Source organism: Colletotrichum gloeosporioides (genome assembly GCF_011800055.1).
Source record: "Colletotrichum gloeosporioides strain Lc1 chromosome Unknown consensus_63, whole genome shotgun sequence".
Lineage (NCBI taxonomy): Eukaryota > Fungi > Ascomycota > Sordariomycetes > Glomerellales > Glomerellaceae > Colletotrichum > Colletotrichum gloeosporioides.
In genome coordinates, this window is record NW_025544708.1 from 636,634 (window position 1) to 656,187 (window position 19,554).

A 19,554-nucleotide genomic window follows, 5' to 3' on the forward strand; every position below is an offset into this window, starting at 1 on the left:
GCTCAGGGCCCTGGCTGCCCTAGGCTCGAGCCGACAGTCATCGTGGCTCGTCAAGGACACAAACAGGCGAGACCGAGATTGGCATCAAGACTTGCATGCATGCACAGCCTGTTTCGCGGGGCAAATCTGGGCCCCAGGAAGGCAGCACGAAACTGGACGGCGCGATTGTCGAAGGAAAGGTCTCACACAATTTTCCAGCCGACAAAAAGCAGGAATGGGTGTGTATCATGGATTGATCGTCACCTAGTATGGGATGAGTGATGGAACATGCCGTCCCAAAGCGTGGAATAAGTCGCGTGTGTCCTTGGCCTTGTTCCCGCGCGACCTGCGACAGTCACACGCCCGCATGTTCTATCTCTGTCCAGCGGTCCAAGGACAGTCGACGCCCGTCGTTGTTTCTCGTTCGAGCGGTAAATTCGAGCAAGCAACTTGAAGGTGACGACGGGCTACGGATGTAGTGAAGTCCCAGAACCATCTAAGTTTCCCATGGCCCCCCACATGGGCACCAGCAACTGGATCCGAACGATGAATCTGTCTGGAACACGCATGTCCCGTTACAGACACGCTATGGGGGTTGAAATTGCCGACGAAGAAGAAGGGGACGATGGAGACTGGGGCCCTGGGGGATTGGGGGACGACTGGCGATCGACGACGGGCTGATGAAAGAAAAGATGGACGTGGGAAGCTCGGCTTGGCGGCGGTTGAAGGAACAAAACTGAGGCGCCAGACTCTCCCACCCAGAGCCCCATCGGAAACACCACCTAGCGATGGGTAACAGCATGAGCACCGACCAGCACCAACTACACGGGCATCACCACCGGGCGCGGGATGGCATGGCACAGGGCCTAAGCCTGAGGCGCTCGCAATGTTTCCAGGGAAGGGTTTAGCTGTAGAACGTGCGGAGCGGCGAGGCGGCGACTAGTCGCCCACGTCGCGCACATTGAGTTGCTTAGGTGAGGATCATGTCACAGTCCGAGAAGCGTCGCGTCAAGGTTGGACCTGTCAGTGGGATACCCTCAGACGGGGTGGAAAGTGGAGGGAAGGGGGGAGAGGAAGGGTACGGGGATGCGGTTGACTTCGGACTCGACTCCGGCATGGCCTGAAGAGTTCAGCGCAAGGTAGGCCGGAGCAGCCAGCATGTACAGCCGGCACCACCACCCCCAAAGAGACCACCACCACCAGCAAGACGGCCGCACCACTAATCATTGCTGTTGGAGCACACGCACACAAGCCCAGTCAAATCATTTGGCTTTCTATTCTGCGAATGGTGGTTTGCAGCAACCGGGACAAGAGGTACGCAGGGCCACACCGCATGAAGAATTCCCAGATGCAGTAACGCGGGTGCTATTCACAGAGTGGTGGCCGCAGGTCGCCGACCTCGTGCGTCCCGCTGGCTGAAAGACGGCACATACTTACTATGGTAGGCACGAATACTGATGCGTACATGGGCGTTGCTGGCTGGCTCGTCAAGGCGTTTGACAAGCAAGCCCTGCTGGACCTGAATGTCGATGGCGATCTTCAAGTGCTGGTGGGTTGTTGGTACACACTACGTACTAATTATCGTACAGCCATGCCGCCACGGCCCTGAACTTCTGATATCTGCTGGTATCTACAGGAACCATGCAGGGCTTGCACCGGAAAACCGAGAATCAGGACATACCTCGGACATGCACGTACGTGTTCTGACATTGCCAGGCTCATCATCATTTATCTCCGTCTGGTCTCGGTGGGATTGACTGGACATCCAGATCTCGCTGGTGGGAGATTTTCACCAGCAGGCCCATCCGCCGTATCCACCACGTCCACTTCATCTTGGCCGTCCCGTCGACCCGTCAACCTCAACCCCCAAACCCTGACTCCGACTCTTGCTCTTCCAAGTTCCTCACCAGGCTAGTGCAGCTCCTCCTCATCGTCAACGGGTAAATTTCAACTCACGACACAACCTTCGGACGGCGGGGACAGAAAGATGCTTCGGTGGATCGGGCGTTCCAGGGAGGTTCCAGGCTGTGCGGTGCAGTCAAGACCGCTTGGTGACACCCACTGCGCCCCGGGAAGTGTGGATTCCCAGCGGTTTTCAGGGTGTCTGGATGCCTTTTTTACCTTGACATCACGTGTATTTTTGGAGTCTCTGGCCGGGAACGCTTGGAGCCGTTCGCAAGACACGCGACGTGATTACTGGAGGTACATCCGATGTTGGTGCATTTGGCAGAGCGCCGCGAGTACCGTGATCACCAGGCCCCCGGCCGCCTAAATCCATGGCTTTTCTATGCGGTCAGGAGTCCCGTACGAGGTGCGGATGTCATGGAGCCTTGGAAACATATGCTTCCATGCCTTCCATCCGCTCTTACACGACAGACTGCAAATACTGTACGACCCTTGATTTTTCGATACGATTTCCGCTTGTGCCAGATAAAAATAAAGTACGTACCGAAGCTGCCGACATGAAAAATCTGACCGATCTTGCTGTGTGGCCTTCTCACCCAGTTGCTGGCACCCGTCTCCTTCATCTCAGCTTTACAGCCCAGTACCCGGTACACGCGCATATCACCAATGCTAATAGGAAAGTCTTGTGCTCGGTACCTTACGTACGTATGCGCACCGCACCACCGAGCACATGCAACCAACTGGGACGACCTTTCAAAGCAGAGCAGGAGGCTTGACCTCCTGGAAATACACGCCGAGGACAACCACTACAGCAGCCACAAAGCAGCAACAATACCCGCATCGTCGACTGAAGAAAGAGGTTTTCCCGATCCCCACCCGAGCGCTAAGCGAAGCTTCAAGGGATGTCGGTCGCTGACGGTCGGCTCGAGGAAAGGAAGCATCCCGGGTTCCGACGTGCATGACATGGCTGGCTGCAAGTACACACACATTCAAGAGACGAGAGGACAGAACAGGACGAGACAGGCTATCCGTACCGGGGCACGTAGCGGCGGCGGCAGAAGCAGCAGCAGAACACCCTGGGATGCATGGCCGCCGCTACGCAGCAGCAAATCATACTGCAATACCTTAGCTACAAGGCAGAGGACGCTAAAACCAAGACACCTTAGTTAAGATGCAGAGGTACCTTGCTATGCAGCGACTTCCTGGCAGGCCTGGCCAGTGGCAAGGGTACCCGGTACGCCGATCCCTCATCCAGCTTCGTTCCAGGCCCCGTGGTGCCCCTCAGCCGGTGTCTCTACGGTGCAGAGACTAAGACTCTGCGCCAGTAAAGGTCGACAGAGCTCGTTTGGCATCGAGGTCCGCCGGCGTTTTTCTGCTCGTTCACACCTTTTTTCTGCCCGTTCTCTGCAAATGCAGTACCAGGAGCCCACTTGCTGGGACGGAGGTGCCTCTCAGCTGCATCCCGTGGTGTGTCTACAGCAGCTAGGCTACGGATTGGCTGTACGGATATGTAGGCCGCAGATACGGCAATTATATACCTACGTGGCCTGTACCTGGCAGCATCGATCGTGCCTTTGCTTCATCTTCTTCAGACCTTCATCAGACAGGCAGCAGCGTGCCGACTTCGTCTCGACAAGACGCAAGTAATCCGCTGTCAGCCGGCCTGCCGTTCCAGCATAAACGACAGACAGCAGACGACAGGCTTCAGAAGAGGAGGAGGAGGGGTTTGGTCTTACGGATACAAGAATTGTTCTTTGAAGGAGGATATCAATACCCTACCTACCTCACCCCGGCATAGACCAGGTTTCTACGTACCCTCCCTCTCACCTCCAATCTGAAGTGGCCTGGAACAACCGCCGAGAAGGGGGGTGGATCACTAAATCATCACTAACCACACCACCTCGACCTTCTTTTCCCTGGGCCGACCTTACCTCAACCTTCCAAACTTCCCGTCCCGTCCACTGCGAACCAGCCCAGCCCAGGCCAGGCCTGACCAGGGCACCGTGTCCCTGCACATTCGACACTTTTCTCCATCTCTCCTCGGCCATCCTGAGCATATCACGCCGCTCTCGAGACTGAACCCCGGCTCCCGACCTTTGTGAGAGAGAGAGAGCAAAGTGGGAGCGAGAGAGAGAGGAAGACGAGAGAGAAAGAAGAGAGCACGCGCATCACGCACACACATCCATCGCACATTCATGGCAAGCCCGAGCAAGGCGCACCATCGTCCCTCATCTCTTATCCTGGCCAACAAGCTCAGCACCACCACGACCACCACGCCTCAACAAAGCTCACGCACCACCAACGCGAGGGATCTAGGAGGCAAAATCAAAACCAACAGTTAGGCGCTATCCAGGCCGTTATTAACTTATTCCACGGAATACCTCCCAGGTATCCACGTCCGACACATTTCAGAAAGAAGGGCCTTGCCTTGCCGTCCATGCCTTACCTTGCTGCCATAGACGAAGCAAGAGCAAGCACACTCACTGGACTGGTCTTGACTGGACCACACGGCACGGCACCGCCGCACCATACCCCAAAGCCCCGAGGAAGCTTGGATCATTGCAACTAGCAATTTTGGTCTCTTTTTTTCCCCTTCCCTAATCCAAATTTCCTTCCTCCTCTCCTCCACTTCCTTCTTCACCTGCTACCTCCATCACATCCGGAGCTTTCGTCTGCTTCATTGACGGCAGATCTCGGACTCGTCGTTCAAATCCCAGTAGGCACCAGCCAGTTACGAAGGAACAAAAGACACACGGAGAGAGAGACGGCCACCCGTATCCTGTCCCATCGGTTACACACCGTACACCTCCACTACCAAGCTGGCAAGCAAGCGAACAAGCAAGCTCAACCAACAACACGCCTCCAGCAGCAACTCCTTTCCGTTGACCCGTCGCTCGTTCTCTCGCTTGCGCCCACGCCACACACCCCCCTTCAGTTCTCACCCGCGCAGTCACAGCATGTATGGTCTGCGAATGACTCGACACCAGTCAGAGTCAAGGACAAGCAACACACTCCGGATCCGAGGCGACCCCAGACGCGCCCGGGACCTTCGATGAGAACAAGGTTGACCACTGTGCCAATCTAGAGCTGTAGCTGTTGTTGTTGCTGTTGTTGCTGCTGCTGCTACTCCTGACAAGCAATCTACCCACAACCAGCTCGCGCCGATTCAAACAAGTCCGAGCCGACGGGCTTTCTCGAGCTTCAAATATCGAAGCCAGCCACTGCTGCCGCCGCTGCATTGCTGTGGTGTGCCGTTTTGTGTGCTGCGCTGCGCTACCGCCAGAATCCAACTACACCGTTAGTCCGAACGGAGATTTTTTCTGGGACTATTGTGACGAACGGCTCAGATGGCCGCCGCAACCTCGTCTGCCCCGGAATTGGGCGCGGCCACAACCACGACGACGCTGCATTCTAATCCGAACCTCACTGCGGTTGCTTCACCAATGGGCCCGATGCACTCCGCGCCTCCTCCGTACGAGACATCTCCTTCTCAACCCGCCCATCAGACGCTCGGCGGCGGCGTTCCTGGTTCTGCACCTACGCCTGTGCCTGCATCGGGCCTTTTACCTGCGGGCGGCCCATCAGCAGCCTCTGCGGCGGCAACGGCATCGGCATCGCGCAGTGTCAAAAGGCCGCGACCCGTCAAGTCGTGCACCGAATGTCGCAAGAGAAAGCTGCGATGTGACCGAAATCTTCCTTGCTCCCAATGCCAGAAGTCACACCGCAACTGCAAGTATGCTGCCGAACAGGACTCGTCCATGTTGTCCGACGGCTCCGATGCCGAGGTTGGTGACATCCAACGCCCCCCAAAGAGAAACTGTCTTCCCACTGGGGCGCCCTCCTCAGGACCGCACCCGGCGGAATCGTCCTCTTTCGCCCCTCAGCGCAATGGAGAGGGAACCGGACACTCTGCACTGGAGGAGCTCACGTCGCGACTGGACCGCTTGGAGAAGCAGTTCATGATCAAGAGCCCGGCAGGCACCGAGTTCAGCGGAGCTGGCCAGCGTTTGCCGCTATCTCCAGAGACAATACGAGGACTGACGGTTAAGAGAGGCGCTCTGAGAACGCGCTTTTTTGGTCAGAATAGCGTACGTGTCTTGCTGAACCTGGTAATTACATCCCCTAACCCGATATTCCCCTAGATCGTGCCCCTAACCGATCCCTCCCAGTTCGACGAAGCCAAGGATTTCATGGCAAACCAGTCCAAAATCGACGGTATTCGAGACATCATGTACGGCTTGCAGGTGCTTCACAAGAGGATCCAAGAAGAATACCGAAAGTCACTATCGCCGATATCCGTCTTTGCCGACTCGGTAGTGCCTGTTATGAAGCGCATGCAGGATATTCTGCCCAAGAAGGCCATCTGTGACAGACTGCTGACGTCTTACATCGACACCTCCGAGACCATTTACCGAATGATCCACGTACCCACCTTTAAGGAGCAACATGAGCTATTCTGGGAAGGCAAATTGCCCGGGGATGCTTTTCTTCCCCAGCTTCTGACGGTTTTGTCCATCGGTTCCAGATTTGAGACGAAGTCGAAAGGGCTTGGCCACGAGCGCGTTGAGGGCGTGCACATTCCAACGGCGTGTGCGCTTGTCAGGTCATGGCTGGACGGTTTGAAGGGCAAGCAGCTGGTTGACTTGACTACTTTGCAGACGGAGATTCTACTGGTTCACGCGCAGAGAATGACAACACCGCGACCGCAGGATTCTTGGGCACAGTTGGGATACATCGTCCGGATGGCTATGACGATGGGCTTGCACCGAGACCCGTCAGAATTTGAACCGAGAGTACCGGTGTTCTTTGGCGAGCTGAGGAGGAGGCTGTGGTTCACGATTCTTGACATGGACCTGCATCTGTCGCTGGCATGCAACCTGTCATGTCTCGTTCGCGACGGAGACTTTACCTGCCGACCACCACGAAACTTGGATGACAAGGACCTGTTCTTCGAGATGAAGGAGCTACCGCCCAGCAAGCCAATCGATCAGCTTACCGATAATCAGATGCAGGTCTATGCTGCTATGACTCTAGGGGTCCGAATGCAGGTTGCGCACTTGATCAACCGCGTCGATTCGATCAGGGACTACAGCGAGGTTCTCGAGGTTGGAACGAAACTGGACAGATTCTTGGAGGACATAAACTACTTGTTCCCGCGCCACGGCATTTTGAACGAGGTTGAAAAGAGCAAGCAGTGGCGATCCAGAGTCATACTCGACATGCACGTGCGGCGGCCCTTGTTGGCACTCTACCGCCCCTTCGCCCTAGGATTGCCAGACGCGCCATCGCAGATTTCCAGAGCATATTTACGGTCATCCATGGTCATTATGCGATACCTCGACGAACTCGACCCCCTGCTGACTCACTTCCAAGACATCAGCGACATGTACCACATGGTTTTGAAGAAGGATATCTTGCAGGCAGCTTTCAGTGTGTGCTTTTACATCAAAGCGGCGATAGAGTCGCATGCCAACGGCAACACTCTGGGGATCTCATCGACCGTGGCCATGTCTCCCGATCCGATGGACGACGGTGTTGCCTTCAGCACCGAGACTTTTGCGCTTTGGTCCCCGTCGCGCTTGATTAAGACTGTCGAGAAGACGCTCAACTTGCTCGTCCGCAACGTTGGCGGAAACGACGTCAAGGACATTGTTGCACTTTCCGTTGTTCTATCATCGGTGCAATACACGAACCAGGAGCAGAAACTGCAGGACATTCGACGCAGTCTCCAAAGCGTCCTGGACGCTTGCAAGACAGCCACCAACACCAATCCCGAGAAGATGTCCCTGCCAGTTACGACGCCAGCCGATCCAATGGACCCCTACATGCAGACGAGAGCGCCATTCATGTTCCATGCGAATGCGTCGACGGCTGCGGTAAGTGACTATGGCGGCTGGCAGCTGTGGGAAGGCTGGGACTGGGCTGATTCGTGGTCGGCAGACTCCGGATGATTATGCGGATTGGGACCTGGATTACTGGAACCCAATGATACCGGGACCTTCCTAACAAACATATGCGGGGTTGAGGAGTAGGGATCCGACCCAAAGGGTCGGATAACCCCAATGAATTCCGCGCAATGGAACCCATGGTGTTCTAGAGGGGTTTGGGTCCGCTAGTATGGACGTTACAACAAACGACGCCGCCATCCTGCCGCGGCAGAGAAACCTGGAAAAAATAATGGAGTCGTCGCGCTTTTTGCGGGACGGAGTAGCGATGCCCTGCGACACTGTCTCCATACGGTCACCGATCACATGTTTTACTTGACCCGAGCACATCTGCCGACACAGCATCAACATCAGCAGACATAATTCACAACAGGTGTATTTCTGCACTGCGTTGCAAGGAAGGAAAGGGATGCTGGGCAATGGGCGGCCAAGGCCATCCCGGCAGTGGAGAGAGTAAACACGAAAACGCCCCGGCGGGTTGGGAAAAGCATACGAAAGAAACTTGTAAATATTACTATATCGACGATACCAAAGCAGCGGAGGACACCAAAAAGGGAGGGCATGGGTGGCGTTTCCCAAGCAAGCATTACATTATACAAGGCTCATCCAGCCAACGTTTTCTGACCCGATAGAAACTCAGTGGACTACTACTTCGTCTGACCTTTTCCGACTAGTTCGCAATAACCGGTGCCCGGCGGTTCCAATCAGGCTTTTCCGCGGCGTCGACCATGAACACTGCGACGCTCTTCCTGGTGATCTTGGGCATCCAGCATATACCCTTGCCGTCGTCACCGTAGTCTTTGACGGGAAAGGCCTCCCCTTGTGTAAGCATAGGCGGGCGGACCATCACCCAGTCCACGCCTTCGCCTTGCTTCCCGGTAACCAGCGCGTCAACGGCCCGATGGTCGTCGAGGGTGTACTTCATGTTGGTGTGCTCGAACAGCAGGCGGAAGGGCATGATGAGGCTGCCGCTGCTGGCGCCGACGCCCTGCATGCTGTTGATGACGATCTTGGGGACGCCGGCGGCCTTCATGCCTTCCAAGGCGTTGCGGACGGCGTCGTGCATCAGCGAGTCGGGGGTGTCTGGGTGCGGCGCGGCGAAGGGGGAGTCGGATACGCGCCGGGGGTTGAGGGCGACGATGACGGCGTCCGGGGCCTGGGGGGTTTGCAGAGCGGTGCGAATGTCCGGGAGGGAGAGGGGGTTTCCAGGAATGAGGGTGAGGTTTGGTTGTGGTTGTTGGGGGAGAGAGGAGGAGGATGGCGTGCGGACGAGGGCGGTGACGGTGTGGCCGCGGGAGAGGGCTTCGACGAGGATGAGGGAGCCGTTCCGGCCTGTTGCGCCGAGGATGAGGAAGTGCATTTTGGTAATGGGGGATGATAGTATGTTTGATGGGAGCAGTTTGGTGTGGAAGATGCGTGTAAGCTGAGTTGATGACGCTAGAATTTGGAGACGATTGGGGGGCAACCTGATCGCTCCTCTTATACATCATATTCAACTATTGCAAGCCACTTCACAAGCCTAGTATTTCTCAGCTTCCCGGCCGATACAGGAAGGATCATGATCGTCCTCATGGCGCAGCAAACTAGTGATCCGAGCAACAGAGACCACTCGGGCTTTCTCAGTAGTATCTATCGGCCGAGTCAGTCCTCCTGCTCAGCCGTGATATCCGATGAGCTTGCCATATCGGCCGAGACAGTTGACCACCACCGGCCGAGTGAGTGAGTTGCACCGCCCGACGGTAAAAGCTTACAAAGCGCCCACTTCCGAGGACCGACCGAAAACTCATGCGGAGCTCGGAGCGGAAGTAGCACCGGCCGGGAAAAGAAAAAAAAGGGTGTAGGCGAGCCTTTCCCGAGTCGGTTGCGTGGACAGGAGGGAAAGGTGGGATGCGATTTGATGTCCCATGTTCGACACATTTCATTATTGTGAGGAGAGTTTTTGGGAGATGAGATGTCAGCATAAGGTCAGCAAAAGCATCGAACGTCTCTAGCTGATGGGCGAAGATAAGCAAGAGAAAAGAATTTGGGATGCATGACGGAATCGACGGTTTGTGGTAGCCGTCAGAGAGAGGTAGACAGAGCAGGGAGGTTGGGAGGGGCCGTTTGAACCGTTTGGATGTACGCCCCTCCCTCACCTCTGTTGTTCTAATTTAGGTTTTGTTCGTCTGTAAGGTTATTCGGGAAGAGAGCTGAGGCTATTTTGATTATCTGGCAGATCTTTGTGCTGTGATGGTGACGATGATGATGTTCATGATGTCGGTGTTCCCGGTGCGTGTGTGTGCGTGTATAAGTCGAGGAAGGTTTGGGCGGGCCCACATGTTGTTGCTCGTCAGTGTGTGCGAGTGTTTGTCGGCCGAGTGGGGGCGGGGGAAGCGGGGATGATGATGTACAGAGTGAGGTTTGCTCTTCTTCCTATTTACCAGCTCGGAGCGCCGTGAGTGAACCGTGGACAGGGTAAGGGGCAGGGCGATTGTGAGGCAGGGGACATGGGCGGAGGGAAGTGTTCGCTTGGCCGCCCTTTCGGTCTGATAAATGTTACGAGTTTGGGTTTTTGGGGACGGGGGAGGGGAGGGGTGCAGCGGGGATTGGCGGCGGGGGTGGTGGTGGTGTGTGGTTTGGTTGGGGGAGCAAGTTGTTTTGTTTGGTGGATAACTAGCTATGCCCTCCTTTACATGCTAAAAAAGATTGCATCAAGAGAGGGAGGGGAATGGGGGGGAGGTTTGGGCGAACGGGGAGGACCCCTTCTCCGGGTTCGGTTTCGGACTTTTGAGAGGTGCGGCAAGTCCGGGACTCGGCCGGGTCCCGGGGCGGGTGGGGGCAGCACGGAGGAGAGGACGGAGACTAAACTGCATTTGGCAATTCGTAATGTTGGTCGGCCGAGAAGTGGAGACGGCTTACGGTGGTAGCTTGGCGATGCTCGAGTGGCTCTGCTTTTTGGTGGTTTTGAAGCGTTCATTGGGAGAGGGAGGAAAGGATTCCGGCAGAGGCTTTTTGGGATTACAAAGATGGAGGGATTATGTGGCCTTGAGGGAGATATGGGCGATGGGAAATGGTATAAAGACGGTGAGGTATTTTGGGTTGTTATTCAGCATCACTTGGAGCATCATCATCATCATCATCATCATCATCATCATCACAGCGTAGACATACATCTGCACTCCTTTGTCACGTCACACAAGATCACACATACATACTTCCCACCTCCCGCAGAAGAAATGTCCTCCACCAGAGACGAAGTTGCCATCATCGGCGGCGGCATCGCGGGCATGGCCCTCGCCCTCGCCCTGGCAGCACACTCCATCCCCTCCACGATCTACGAGATGCGCCCAGAAACACCACTGCCGCACCACGCGGGCGGCGGGATGATGCTCTGCCCCAACGCGCTGCGCATCCTCGACGGGCTGGACCTCTACACGCCGCTGCTGGCGCAGGCGTACCCGTTCGACTACGTCTACTACAAGGACCGCGACGAGAAGACGGTCGACCGGTACCCGATGGGCGGCGAGGCGCAGTTCGGGTACCGCGCCGTGCGGGTGTTCCGGCAGGAGCTGGTGGAGCTGCTGGCGGGCGCGTGCCGGGAGCGCGGCGTGCGGATCGAGCACGGGATGCGGTTTGTCAAAGTCGTCGAGGAGACGGAGAATAGCGTGGAGTTCGAGTTTGAGGGCGGCGGGAGACGTAGTGCGGGCTTGCTCGTGGGCGCGGACGGGATACACTCCAAGGTGCGGAGGGCGCACGTCGCGCCCGAGGCGAAGCTGGGGTTCGTCGGGCTCGCGGCGCTGACGTTCGCGGTGCCGACGGCGGAGCTGGCGATCCCGGCGGACAAGGAGTACGAGTTCCCCGTGAGCGTGGCGAGCGCGAACGGGGTGTTTGTGCTGGCGCCGCAGCGGCCGGACGGTGGGGAGATGCTAGCGGGGACGCAGGTGCCGTTCGACGAGGCGCAGGCCGGGCGCGGGCGGGAGGAGCTGCTCGCGGACAAGGAGGGGCTGAAGGCGCGGCTGCGGCGGGACGAGGAGCGGTGGCCTGGGATTGTGAGGTCTGCGCTCGGGGCGATCCGCGACGAGACGATGAACGTGTGGCCGTTTTACATGCTGCCGCCGCTGGAGCGGTGGACGTCGTCGGTGGAAGAGGGGAGGCGGGTGCTGGTGTTGGGGGACGCGGCGCATGCGATTCCGCCGACGACGGGGCAGGGCGCGTCGATGGCGTTGGAGGATGCGGCGAGTCTGGCGTTGGTGTTGAAGAGGGTGAAGGAGAGCGGCGGTCGGATCGGGTGGGCGGAGGGGGTTGGGTTCTGGGAGGCGATGAGGAGGGAGAGGCTCGGGGAGTTGGTGGTGTTGACGAAGAAGCTGAACAACAAGAGGCTGCCGCCGCAGGAGATGGAGAAGCTCGGGAGGGACGAGGTCTGGTTCGAGGAGGGAGAGGGCCAGATGAGGTGGTTGTATGTTCCCGAGATTGAGCAGCGGGTCGAGGAGTGGGTGAAGGGGAAGATGGAGTAGGGTGATTGTTGATGCTGATGAATGTCACGATGGAGTCAATCTTTGGATGTTTTTTCTTTACTAATCATTCCTCTGATAATGTATCTTCAGTAAGGCAGTCAGATGATTTCGAGACGAGAATGTCACTGAATCACCAGCTTCGAGTCAGTGAAGTCATGGCTCCGTCCCAGCACCGACGAGAAGGTTACCGCATGGGGCACTCACTAACACCGGAGGCACCTTAGCTGGGCCCCCTGTTACGGGGCCGATTTACCTCGGCATGCCCCCTGATTGGCCCCTAAGCAAGACAGAGACAGGGGACAGCAGGCTGCGGCTCGACGTTGTGGCGCCCGGGGCCTCGGCATTGTGCTGCTTCGAGACGCTGTTTCCCCGCATCGAAGCTGTCCTTAGCACCGCTTCCCACTGCTTTGGCGGCTGCGGGAGGGCGGAATTGGGGCCGTTTGGGGGGAGCAAAGGGGGGAAAACCTGGAGAAGCTCATCCCGGGGGCCCGGCCGGGGTCCTGAGGGGGCGGCGAAAGCTTCCCTTGTGCTGCAACTTCACTCATTGAAGCACATGTCACTTGACACATCACTTCACGTAGGCTCGGCTTGAATATATCTCCAACATCAACCCACCAATTATTGTCTCACTTCACTCATCGTTGTTATCTCTACTCAAACACCAAGTGGAACTCGAATTGAGCACCAAACATCACCAACACACATCAACCGCAGACATGCCCCCCCGACAGAAACGCGAAAAGGCGCCGTGCTACGTCCTCGGCGTCGGCATGACAAAGTTCATCAAGCCCCGCGGCAAGGTCGACTACACGGAGCTGGGCTTCGAGGCCGGCGTCAAGGCCATGCTCGACGCCCAGATCAACTACGACGACGTCGACCAGGGCGTCGCCTGCTACTGCTACGGCGACAGCACCTGCGGCCAGCGCGTCTTCTACCAGTTCGGCATGACCTCCATCCCCATCTACAACGTCAACAACAACTGCTCCACCGGCAGCACCGGCCTCGCCATGGCCCGCACCTTTGTCTCCTCCGGCGCCGCCGACTGCGTGCTGGTCGTCGGCTTCGAGAAGATGATGCCCGGCAGCCTGCAGAGCTTCTTCAACGACCGCGAGAACCCCACCGGCACCTCCATCAAGATGATGGCCGAGACCCGCGGCATCACAAACTCCCCCGGCGCCGCCCAGATGTTTGGCAACGCCGGCCGCGAGTACATGGAGAAGCACGGCGCCAAGCCCGAGGACTTTGCCGAGATCGCCCGCATCAACCACGAGCACTCCACCCGCAACCCCTACTCCCAGTTCCAGGACGTCTACACCCAGGAGCAGATCCTCAAGGCCCCCGAGATCTTCGCGCCCCTCACCAAGCTGCAGTGCTGCCCGACCTCCGACGGCGGTGCCGCGGCCGTCCTCGTCTCCCAGGCTTTTCTTGATGAGCGCCCCCACCTCAAGGACCAGGCCGTGCTCGTCGCGGGCCAGTGCCTCGCCACCGACGCCCCCTCGCTCTTCTCCCGCTCCGCCATCGACCTCATGGGCTTCGAGATGACGCAGCACGCCGTCAAGGCCGCCATGGCCGAGGCCGGCGTGACCACGAACGACGTCCAGGTCGTCGAGCTGCACGACTGCTTCTCCGCCAACGAGATGATCGTCCTCGACTCGCTCGGCCTCGCGCAGCCCGGCAAGGCGCACGAGCTCGTCCGCCGCGGGGACATCACGTACGGCGGCAAGTACGTCGTCAACCCGTCCGGCGGGCTCATCTCCAAGGGCCACCCGCTCGGCGCGACGGGCATCGCGCAGTGCGCCGAGCTGGTGTGGCACTTGCGCGGGTGGGCGAACAACCGCGCCGTGCCGCGGACCAAGGCCGCGCTGCAGCATAACCTTGGGTTGGGCGGCGCCGTCGTCGTGACGGTCTACAAGCGCGCCGACGGCAAGGAGGCGCCCAAGGTCGACTCGGCCACCGTGGGGAAGGTGAATAAGCTTGGGTACAACCCAGCCGTGGAGGCCAAGGGATTCACGGCGCAGCAGGCGGCGAGCGTGAGGAGCAGGACCAAGAAGAGCGACTGGGCGCTGCAGGACACCGAGGAGAAGGTTGAGGCTAGGTTTTAGGGTAATGGCTGTGGTGTATAAGAACAAATTGTACAAATTGAAATGTTCTTGGGTTTCTCAATGATTTTGACGGCACATGCTGGATATTCAACTGCTGCTCTTCTTGACCTCGTAGGTAAGCAGATACACAGTATACTCACCCTTGCCACCCCATTTGGAGTCGTCTTGAACGACGCGCTCGACCTCCTTGAAGCCAAGTCTCAGGTACAGGTTCAAACCGGCTTGAAATGCGAGAATGAATATGTCAATCCCCATTTTCTCAGCCTGCCTGATGCCGCTTTCTACCAATGCTGTACCAATACCTTTGCCCTTGTTTTTGGGGTGCACAGCGAGGTAATCCAAACCTGGAATTGAATTAGAAAAAGACTCTCCAGTCAAGCCACAGAAAAGACTCACTAAGATGAGGCTTCTCCGCCAGTATGCGCTCCTTCACCTTGACACTCTCATCGTCGATGCCTTCCATGTCAATCGGCTCCCACCACGCCCCGTCCGCCCTCTCCTTCAGCGCCTTCCTCTCCTCCGCGCTAACGTCCGGGATCTGAGCCGCGGCCCACTCGGGCCGGCTGCCGCCCCCGTCCGGGCCCGAGGTTGTTGTCTTGGCGGCGGGGAGCTCCCAGCGGGCGTAGCCGAGCAGCGCGCCCGTAGCGGGGTCGACGACGACCTCGTGGCGCAGAGCGTCGCGGTCGCGGAGGAGGTTGTTCGGCAGCCGCTTAGCCGCCTGCTCGATCAGGAAGTCGAGGGTGATGTGTTTGGGCCACAGCAGGATCCAGTTCGGGTCCGTCCAGAAGGCCGACATGTTGTTGCGGGCGAGGGAGGGCCCGTCTGCGAGGGTGCAGGGGCGGATTTGAAACGGTGGCATTTTGTGTTGGTCTTTTCTTCTGTTTCTTTCTTTGTACAAATCGGAGGATGCCCCGTTGAATGAAGATCGTTGTCTTGGCGTAATGCGAGTGTGGGTGGGTGGGACGGATAGACGTTAGTCGCGTGGGAACTGGCTACTGCAACCCGGTGGGTGGTGAGGTGAGAATATCGAGACTACAGATAGGTGGATGGGGGTGCTTTGCTTACAAGAGATATGAGACGATCGAACAGACGACAGGTGATTATTAAATAGGGCCGATAGCAAGAAACGAAACAAAAACGTTGCTGCTTGTTCTTGTTTCTTCGGATGGATTACTGGATGAGAAGGTGTTTCTATTTTCGAAGATGTGATGTGCTTCCGACGGAATCAATCCGACTCCCCCGGATTTCTTGGTGATAAGTGTCTAGTGTGTGTGAGGTATGTTGGGCGAGAGAATTCCATGGATTCCGCGGCTGCACATGGGAAGTCTGATTCTAAACCTACAAACGGGCCACGTTAACCACCGGGACGGTACCGGGCGTGGGGCTCCACGTCCCGAGAATTTCGGTACCAAGACTCCACATTTGGAAGCCGGTTCCCGAAGACCTCTGTGTTCAACGGAACCCGGCTTGTAAGGCTGTAGAGATGAGTTTCTTTACACCACAAAGATAGTTTTGGCTTTCGATGAAGTTTGCATAGCGCTGTGAAGGCAAATCTTATCTATAGGTAAGTTACCAATGGCCTTTTACGTCTGATACTAACTCAATGTCTTGACTTTCCTACAGCTACAGAAACGCATTTTCAGATCAGCTAGACTCAAAACTCATTCGTCACTACAACGAAACTACTACCATGTACTTACATGGCAAGTACTGCGTAGTATAAGCATAGGTACTAAGCTTCCCATCTTCAAGGACCTGTGCTGTAAAGCTTAGAGCTTTTTATTGAAGCTAGCTTTCGCTATCCATATAGTTAACTCGACGCCCCTAGAAAGGGCTAACTATCATTTCAAGGCCCAGTAAGATTGCGCTTGTCACGAAGATCCGTTGTCCACGCGGCCACTGTTATTGCGATTGTTCACGATCCTCGAAGTTCAAGCCGCTAGTTGATCCAAGGCAATCCAAATAACCGTCTCCGGCAACACGTGGCGAGGTTATTTGATCGGAGCCTATCCTCGCCGAATGATATGTGTAGGTTTTCGCGCACTCAATCAGATTGCTTACTACCGTTTAAGGCTTGCCAAACGAACGGGAGGTGGTAAGAAAGTCAACCTAGCCTTCGGGGATACTCAACACCATCCACGTGGGGCATTGCGTGATCCCGAACCCTGACCGTTTCTTCCCTCAGAAACAACCGCCCCCAAATCCTTCTCCCGCAGAACCAATGCAGTTGGTCAATTGATCTTATCGCATCTCCGCCCGCGATCTCGGCATGTGTAAGTGGATCTAAGCAATGAGGCTAACATTTCGCGTGCATGTTCACGTCCACCTCCGATCCCACGCTTCATCAGGGGGATGCGAAATTCGAGGCCTCTGATGCGGTTATTGTATACCCGCCGTGTCCACTCCGAACAATTGCGTGCTATGCTCCCGTTATCTCTGCTGAGCTGCAACGCCGATGCAAAACTCTGTAAAATCGCATTCCCGATGGGTCATGGCGTGCTCGTCCAGTGCCGTTGCTGCACGAGGTTTAAACTTGACTACTTCCTGCATATTGAAACAATCAATGTGGCCTGTGACTGTCTTTGCTTCTTGTACGTGAGATAATCAACGAGAACATTTCAAAATGGCTCTCGCTAAGCTTGCTCAGTTCTACCGGTCATGTCTGTTCCAAATCATCATCGTTGGACTCGTGGCATTCTGCGAGCCAGGTATCTGGACGGCGCTGAATAACTTGGGGGCCGGAGGAAACGCAAAGGTCAGCTCTTGATGTTCAGTTTCAGCCTCAAGAGTTCGTATTCACTAATGCACCGGACAGCCGTTCCTTAACAATGCCGCGAATGCCCTCACATACGGACTCATGTCCGTGGGCTGCTTCATAGCCGGCGGTGTCACGAACAAGCTCACCGCCAAGTGGACCCTGTTCATCGGCGCAGCCTTCTACACGCCCTACGCAGCCGGTCTCTACTGCAACAACCGCTACGGCAATGAGTGGTTTCTGTTGCTCGGCGCGGCCTTGTGCGGCATAGGCGCCTCGTTACTTTGGGCAAGTGAGGCGAGCATTGCCGTCGGGTATCCCGAGGCAGAGAAGCGAGGCCGGTGAGTCTTCCGCTCTGATACTGATAGCCCAACTGCAGCCTGCGCTGACTTGTTTCGATCTAGATATGTTGGCATTTGGATGGGTATCCGTCAAATGGGCCCCCTCGTCGGCGGTGCAATCTCTCTGGCGCTGAACATCAAGACATCCGAGAAGGGCAAGGTGACGTACACGACCTACCTGGGCCTCGTTGCCATCTCATCCCTGGGCGCTCCGTTCGCGCTGCTGCTCTCCCAGCCGCAAAAGGTCGTCAGAACAGACGGCACCAAGATTCCGTACATGAAGCAGACCAACTTCGCCACCGAAGCCCGCGCAATCTGGAAGCAGCTGAGGAACAAGTACATGCTGCTGCTCATCCCCGTCTTCCTGGCAGGGCAGTTCGGCACCACGTACCAAGGAAACTACCTCACAAGTGCGTCTCATCTCTCCCCCATATCCATCTCAACCACTGACAGGATCCGCGCAGCCTACTTCACCGTCCGCTCCCGCGCCCTCGCCTCCTTCCTCACAGCCGTCGTCGGCGCCGCGGCCAACCTCATCACCGGCGCCATCCTCGACATCAAAAGCATCGAGCGCTCTGCCAAGTCCAAGGCCGTCTACCTCACCATCCTCGTCTTCGTGACCGCCGCCTGGATCTGGAACGCCGTCATCGAGACGCGGCTCTCCTCGATGGCGGACCCGCCGTCCTTCGACCTCGGCGACGGCGCCTTCTTCAACTCCGCCTTCACGGTGTACATGTTCTTCAAGTTCTTCTACGAGATGCTGCAGACGTACATCTACTGGCTGATGGCGGAGATCAAGGGCGCGCAGGGCGACGGGGACATCGCGCGCACGACGGGCATCCTGCGCTCGTGGGAGAGTATTGGCAGCACGATTGCCTATGCGGTGGGCGCGACGCACTGGCCGAACAAGAACCAGATGATCCTGGGGTTCACGCTGTGGGGCGTCACGATCCCGTTTACGCTGCTTGCGGTGTTTGGGAACTGGAACACGGGTGGGGAGGGGGAGGAGGAGGTGCAGGAGGTGATTGAGAACTCGGACGGGACGGAGAGTGAGCTTGGGGTGGAGAGGGTTACGGTGCAGGGGAAGAGGGAAGAGGTGTGAGAGACCGACTTTTCTCTCCCTTGTTTCTCTAGCAATATCTGTATGATAATGGTCATGACCATCGGGAGCGTTCGCTGGAGTGCAGGTATAGACACTGATAACACATTCACTAGAAAGATAGACAACTGCAATTTCACTAGAATCTGAGACATAAGAGTCTAGACTGATTTCGGCTTCGGACTTCTCGAAGTGGTTGATCGCTTGGGGTTTGGTTGCCGCCTTTCCATCATTCGGCTCGTAAACTTGAAAGACAGAAGTAAGCGCTGTGTGCAGCGAAATCAGGCGCCACGCGAGATGTAAGCCTCTTCGTTTTTCACTTCCTGTCTTCCCTTCTGCGGTTGAGATGTTAACCAACCAGAGGGTAGAAATTGACGCCGCCTGACCCAACAAGGCTCACACAGTCGCACATCATTTCAAAGCACGCTGCCTCACAGGTAACCAGCCCCAAATGTGAACCACACCTTTCCTGGCATGCATCTCGTCTTCAGTCTTTAGAGGCCAGCCTAAAGTGTCGCCGAGAATTGCTGTCGCTATGCCAATGCCGCTCTACAGTCCTCTTTCATTGGCGGATTGACGTCGAAACCTCGTGGCATCGAATATTCAGGTCTCTCTGTTCACATCATTTCATTGACAATTCAATGCAGAACCTAGGATGGAAATTTGCGGCGGGAGAAAGCACAATTTTTCATCCTTCACTAGCCGTCGATAATTCAGTCGTGGATGTTTAAAGCACTCGCCCACCTTAGCTATGACGGAAATTTATCAAAATATCGTAAACCGTTTCACCCACATCATACACGAAGCAATGCTTTCAAAGAATGGAGAGCCAGAACTTGCTATAGTTCCACTTGCAAGAAATGATCACTTTGACAGAACTGTTTAGCATGACCGTAAAGCAACTTGAAAAACCCTATCCCTAAAAGCCTTTGACG

The 19,554-nt window shown here is 56.5% G+C and overlaps 6 protein-coding genes across 6 annotated transcripts; 4 read left to right on the top strand and 2 right to left on the bottom strand.

Annotated features, from left to right (window-relative positions):
- Window positions 1-5,231: 5,231 nt before the first annotated feature.
- Window positions 5,232-7,835, top strand: GCG54_00003337 (Fusarisetin A cluster transcription factor fsa6; the record flags this gene model as incomplete). Its single annotated transcript, XM_045403410.1, has 2 exons — window positions 5,232-5,972; window positions 6,027-7,835. The coding sequence occupies 2 exons, from the start codon at window positions 5,232-5,234 to the stop codon at window positions 7,833-7,835; spliced, it is 2,550 nt and encodes an 849-aa protein (XP_045261691.1).
- Window positions 7,836-8,499: 664 nt separating this feature from the next.
- GCG54_00003338 (uncharacterized protein) lies at window positions 8,500-9,189 on the bottom strand (the record flags this gene model as incomplete). The annotated part of the gene is made up of 1 exon (XM_045403411.1): window positions 8,500-9,189. One exon carries the CDS (start codon window positions 9,187-9,189, stop codon window positions 8,500-8,502), a length of 690 nt encoding a protein of 229 aa, XP_045261692.1.
- A 1,855-nt stretch (window positions 9,190-11,044) lies between these two features.
- On the top strand, window positions 11,045-12,322 carry GCG54_00003339 (FAD-dependent monooxygenase paxM; the record flags this gene model as incomplete). The annotated part of the gene is made up of 1 exon (XM_045403412.1): window positions 11,045-12,322. One exon carries the CDS (start codon window positions 11,045-11,047, stop codon window positions 12,320-12,322), a length of 1,278 nt encoding a protein of 425 aa, XP_045261693.1.
- A 716-nt stretch (window positions 12,323-13,038) lies between these two features.
- On the top strand, window positions 13,039-14,424 carry GCG54_00003340 (Non-specific lipid-transfer protein; the record flags this gene model as incomplete). Its single annotated transcript, XM_045403413.1, has 1 exon — window positions 13,039-14,424. One exon carries the CDS (start codon window positions 13,039-13,041, stop codon window positions 14,422-14,424), a length of 1,386 nt encoding a protein of 461 aa, XP_045261694.1.
- An 87-nt stretch (window positions 14,425-14,511) lies between these two features.
- Window positions 14,512-15,283, bottom strand: GCG54_00003341 (uncharacterized protein; the record flags this gene model as incomplete). Its single annotated transcript, XM_045403414.1, has 2 exons — window positions 14,512-14,768; window positions 14,821-15,283. The coding sequence occupies 2 exons, from the start codon at window positions 15,281-15,283 to the stop codon at window positions 14,512-14,514; spliced, it is 720 nt and encodes a 239-aa protein (XP_045261695.1).
- Window positions 15,284-17,047: 1,764 nt separating this feature from the next.
- On the top strand, window positions 17,048-18,622 carry GCG54_00003342 (uncharacterized protein; the record flags this gene model as incomplete). Its single annotated transcript, XM_045403415.1, has 3 exons — window positions 17,048-17,179; window positions 17,240-17,520; window positions 17,584-18,622. The coding sequence occupies 3 exons, from the start codon at window positions 17,048-17,050 to the stop codon at window positions 18,620-18,622; spliced, it is 1,452 nt and encodes a 483-aa protein (XP_045261696.1).
- Window positions 18,623-19,554: the final 932 nt, after the last annotated feature.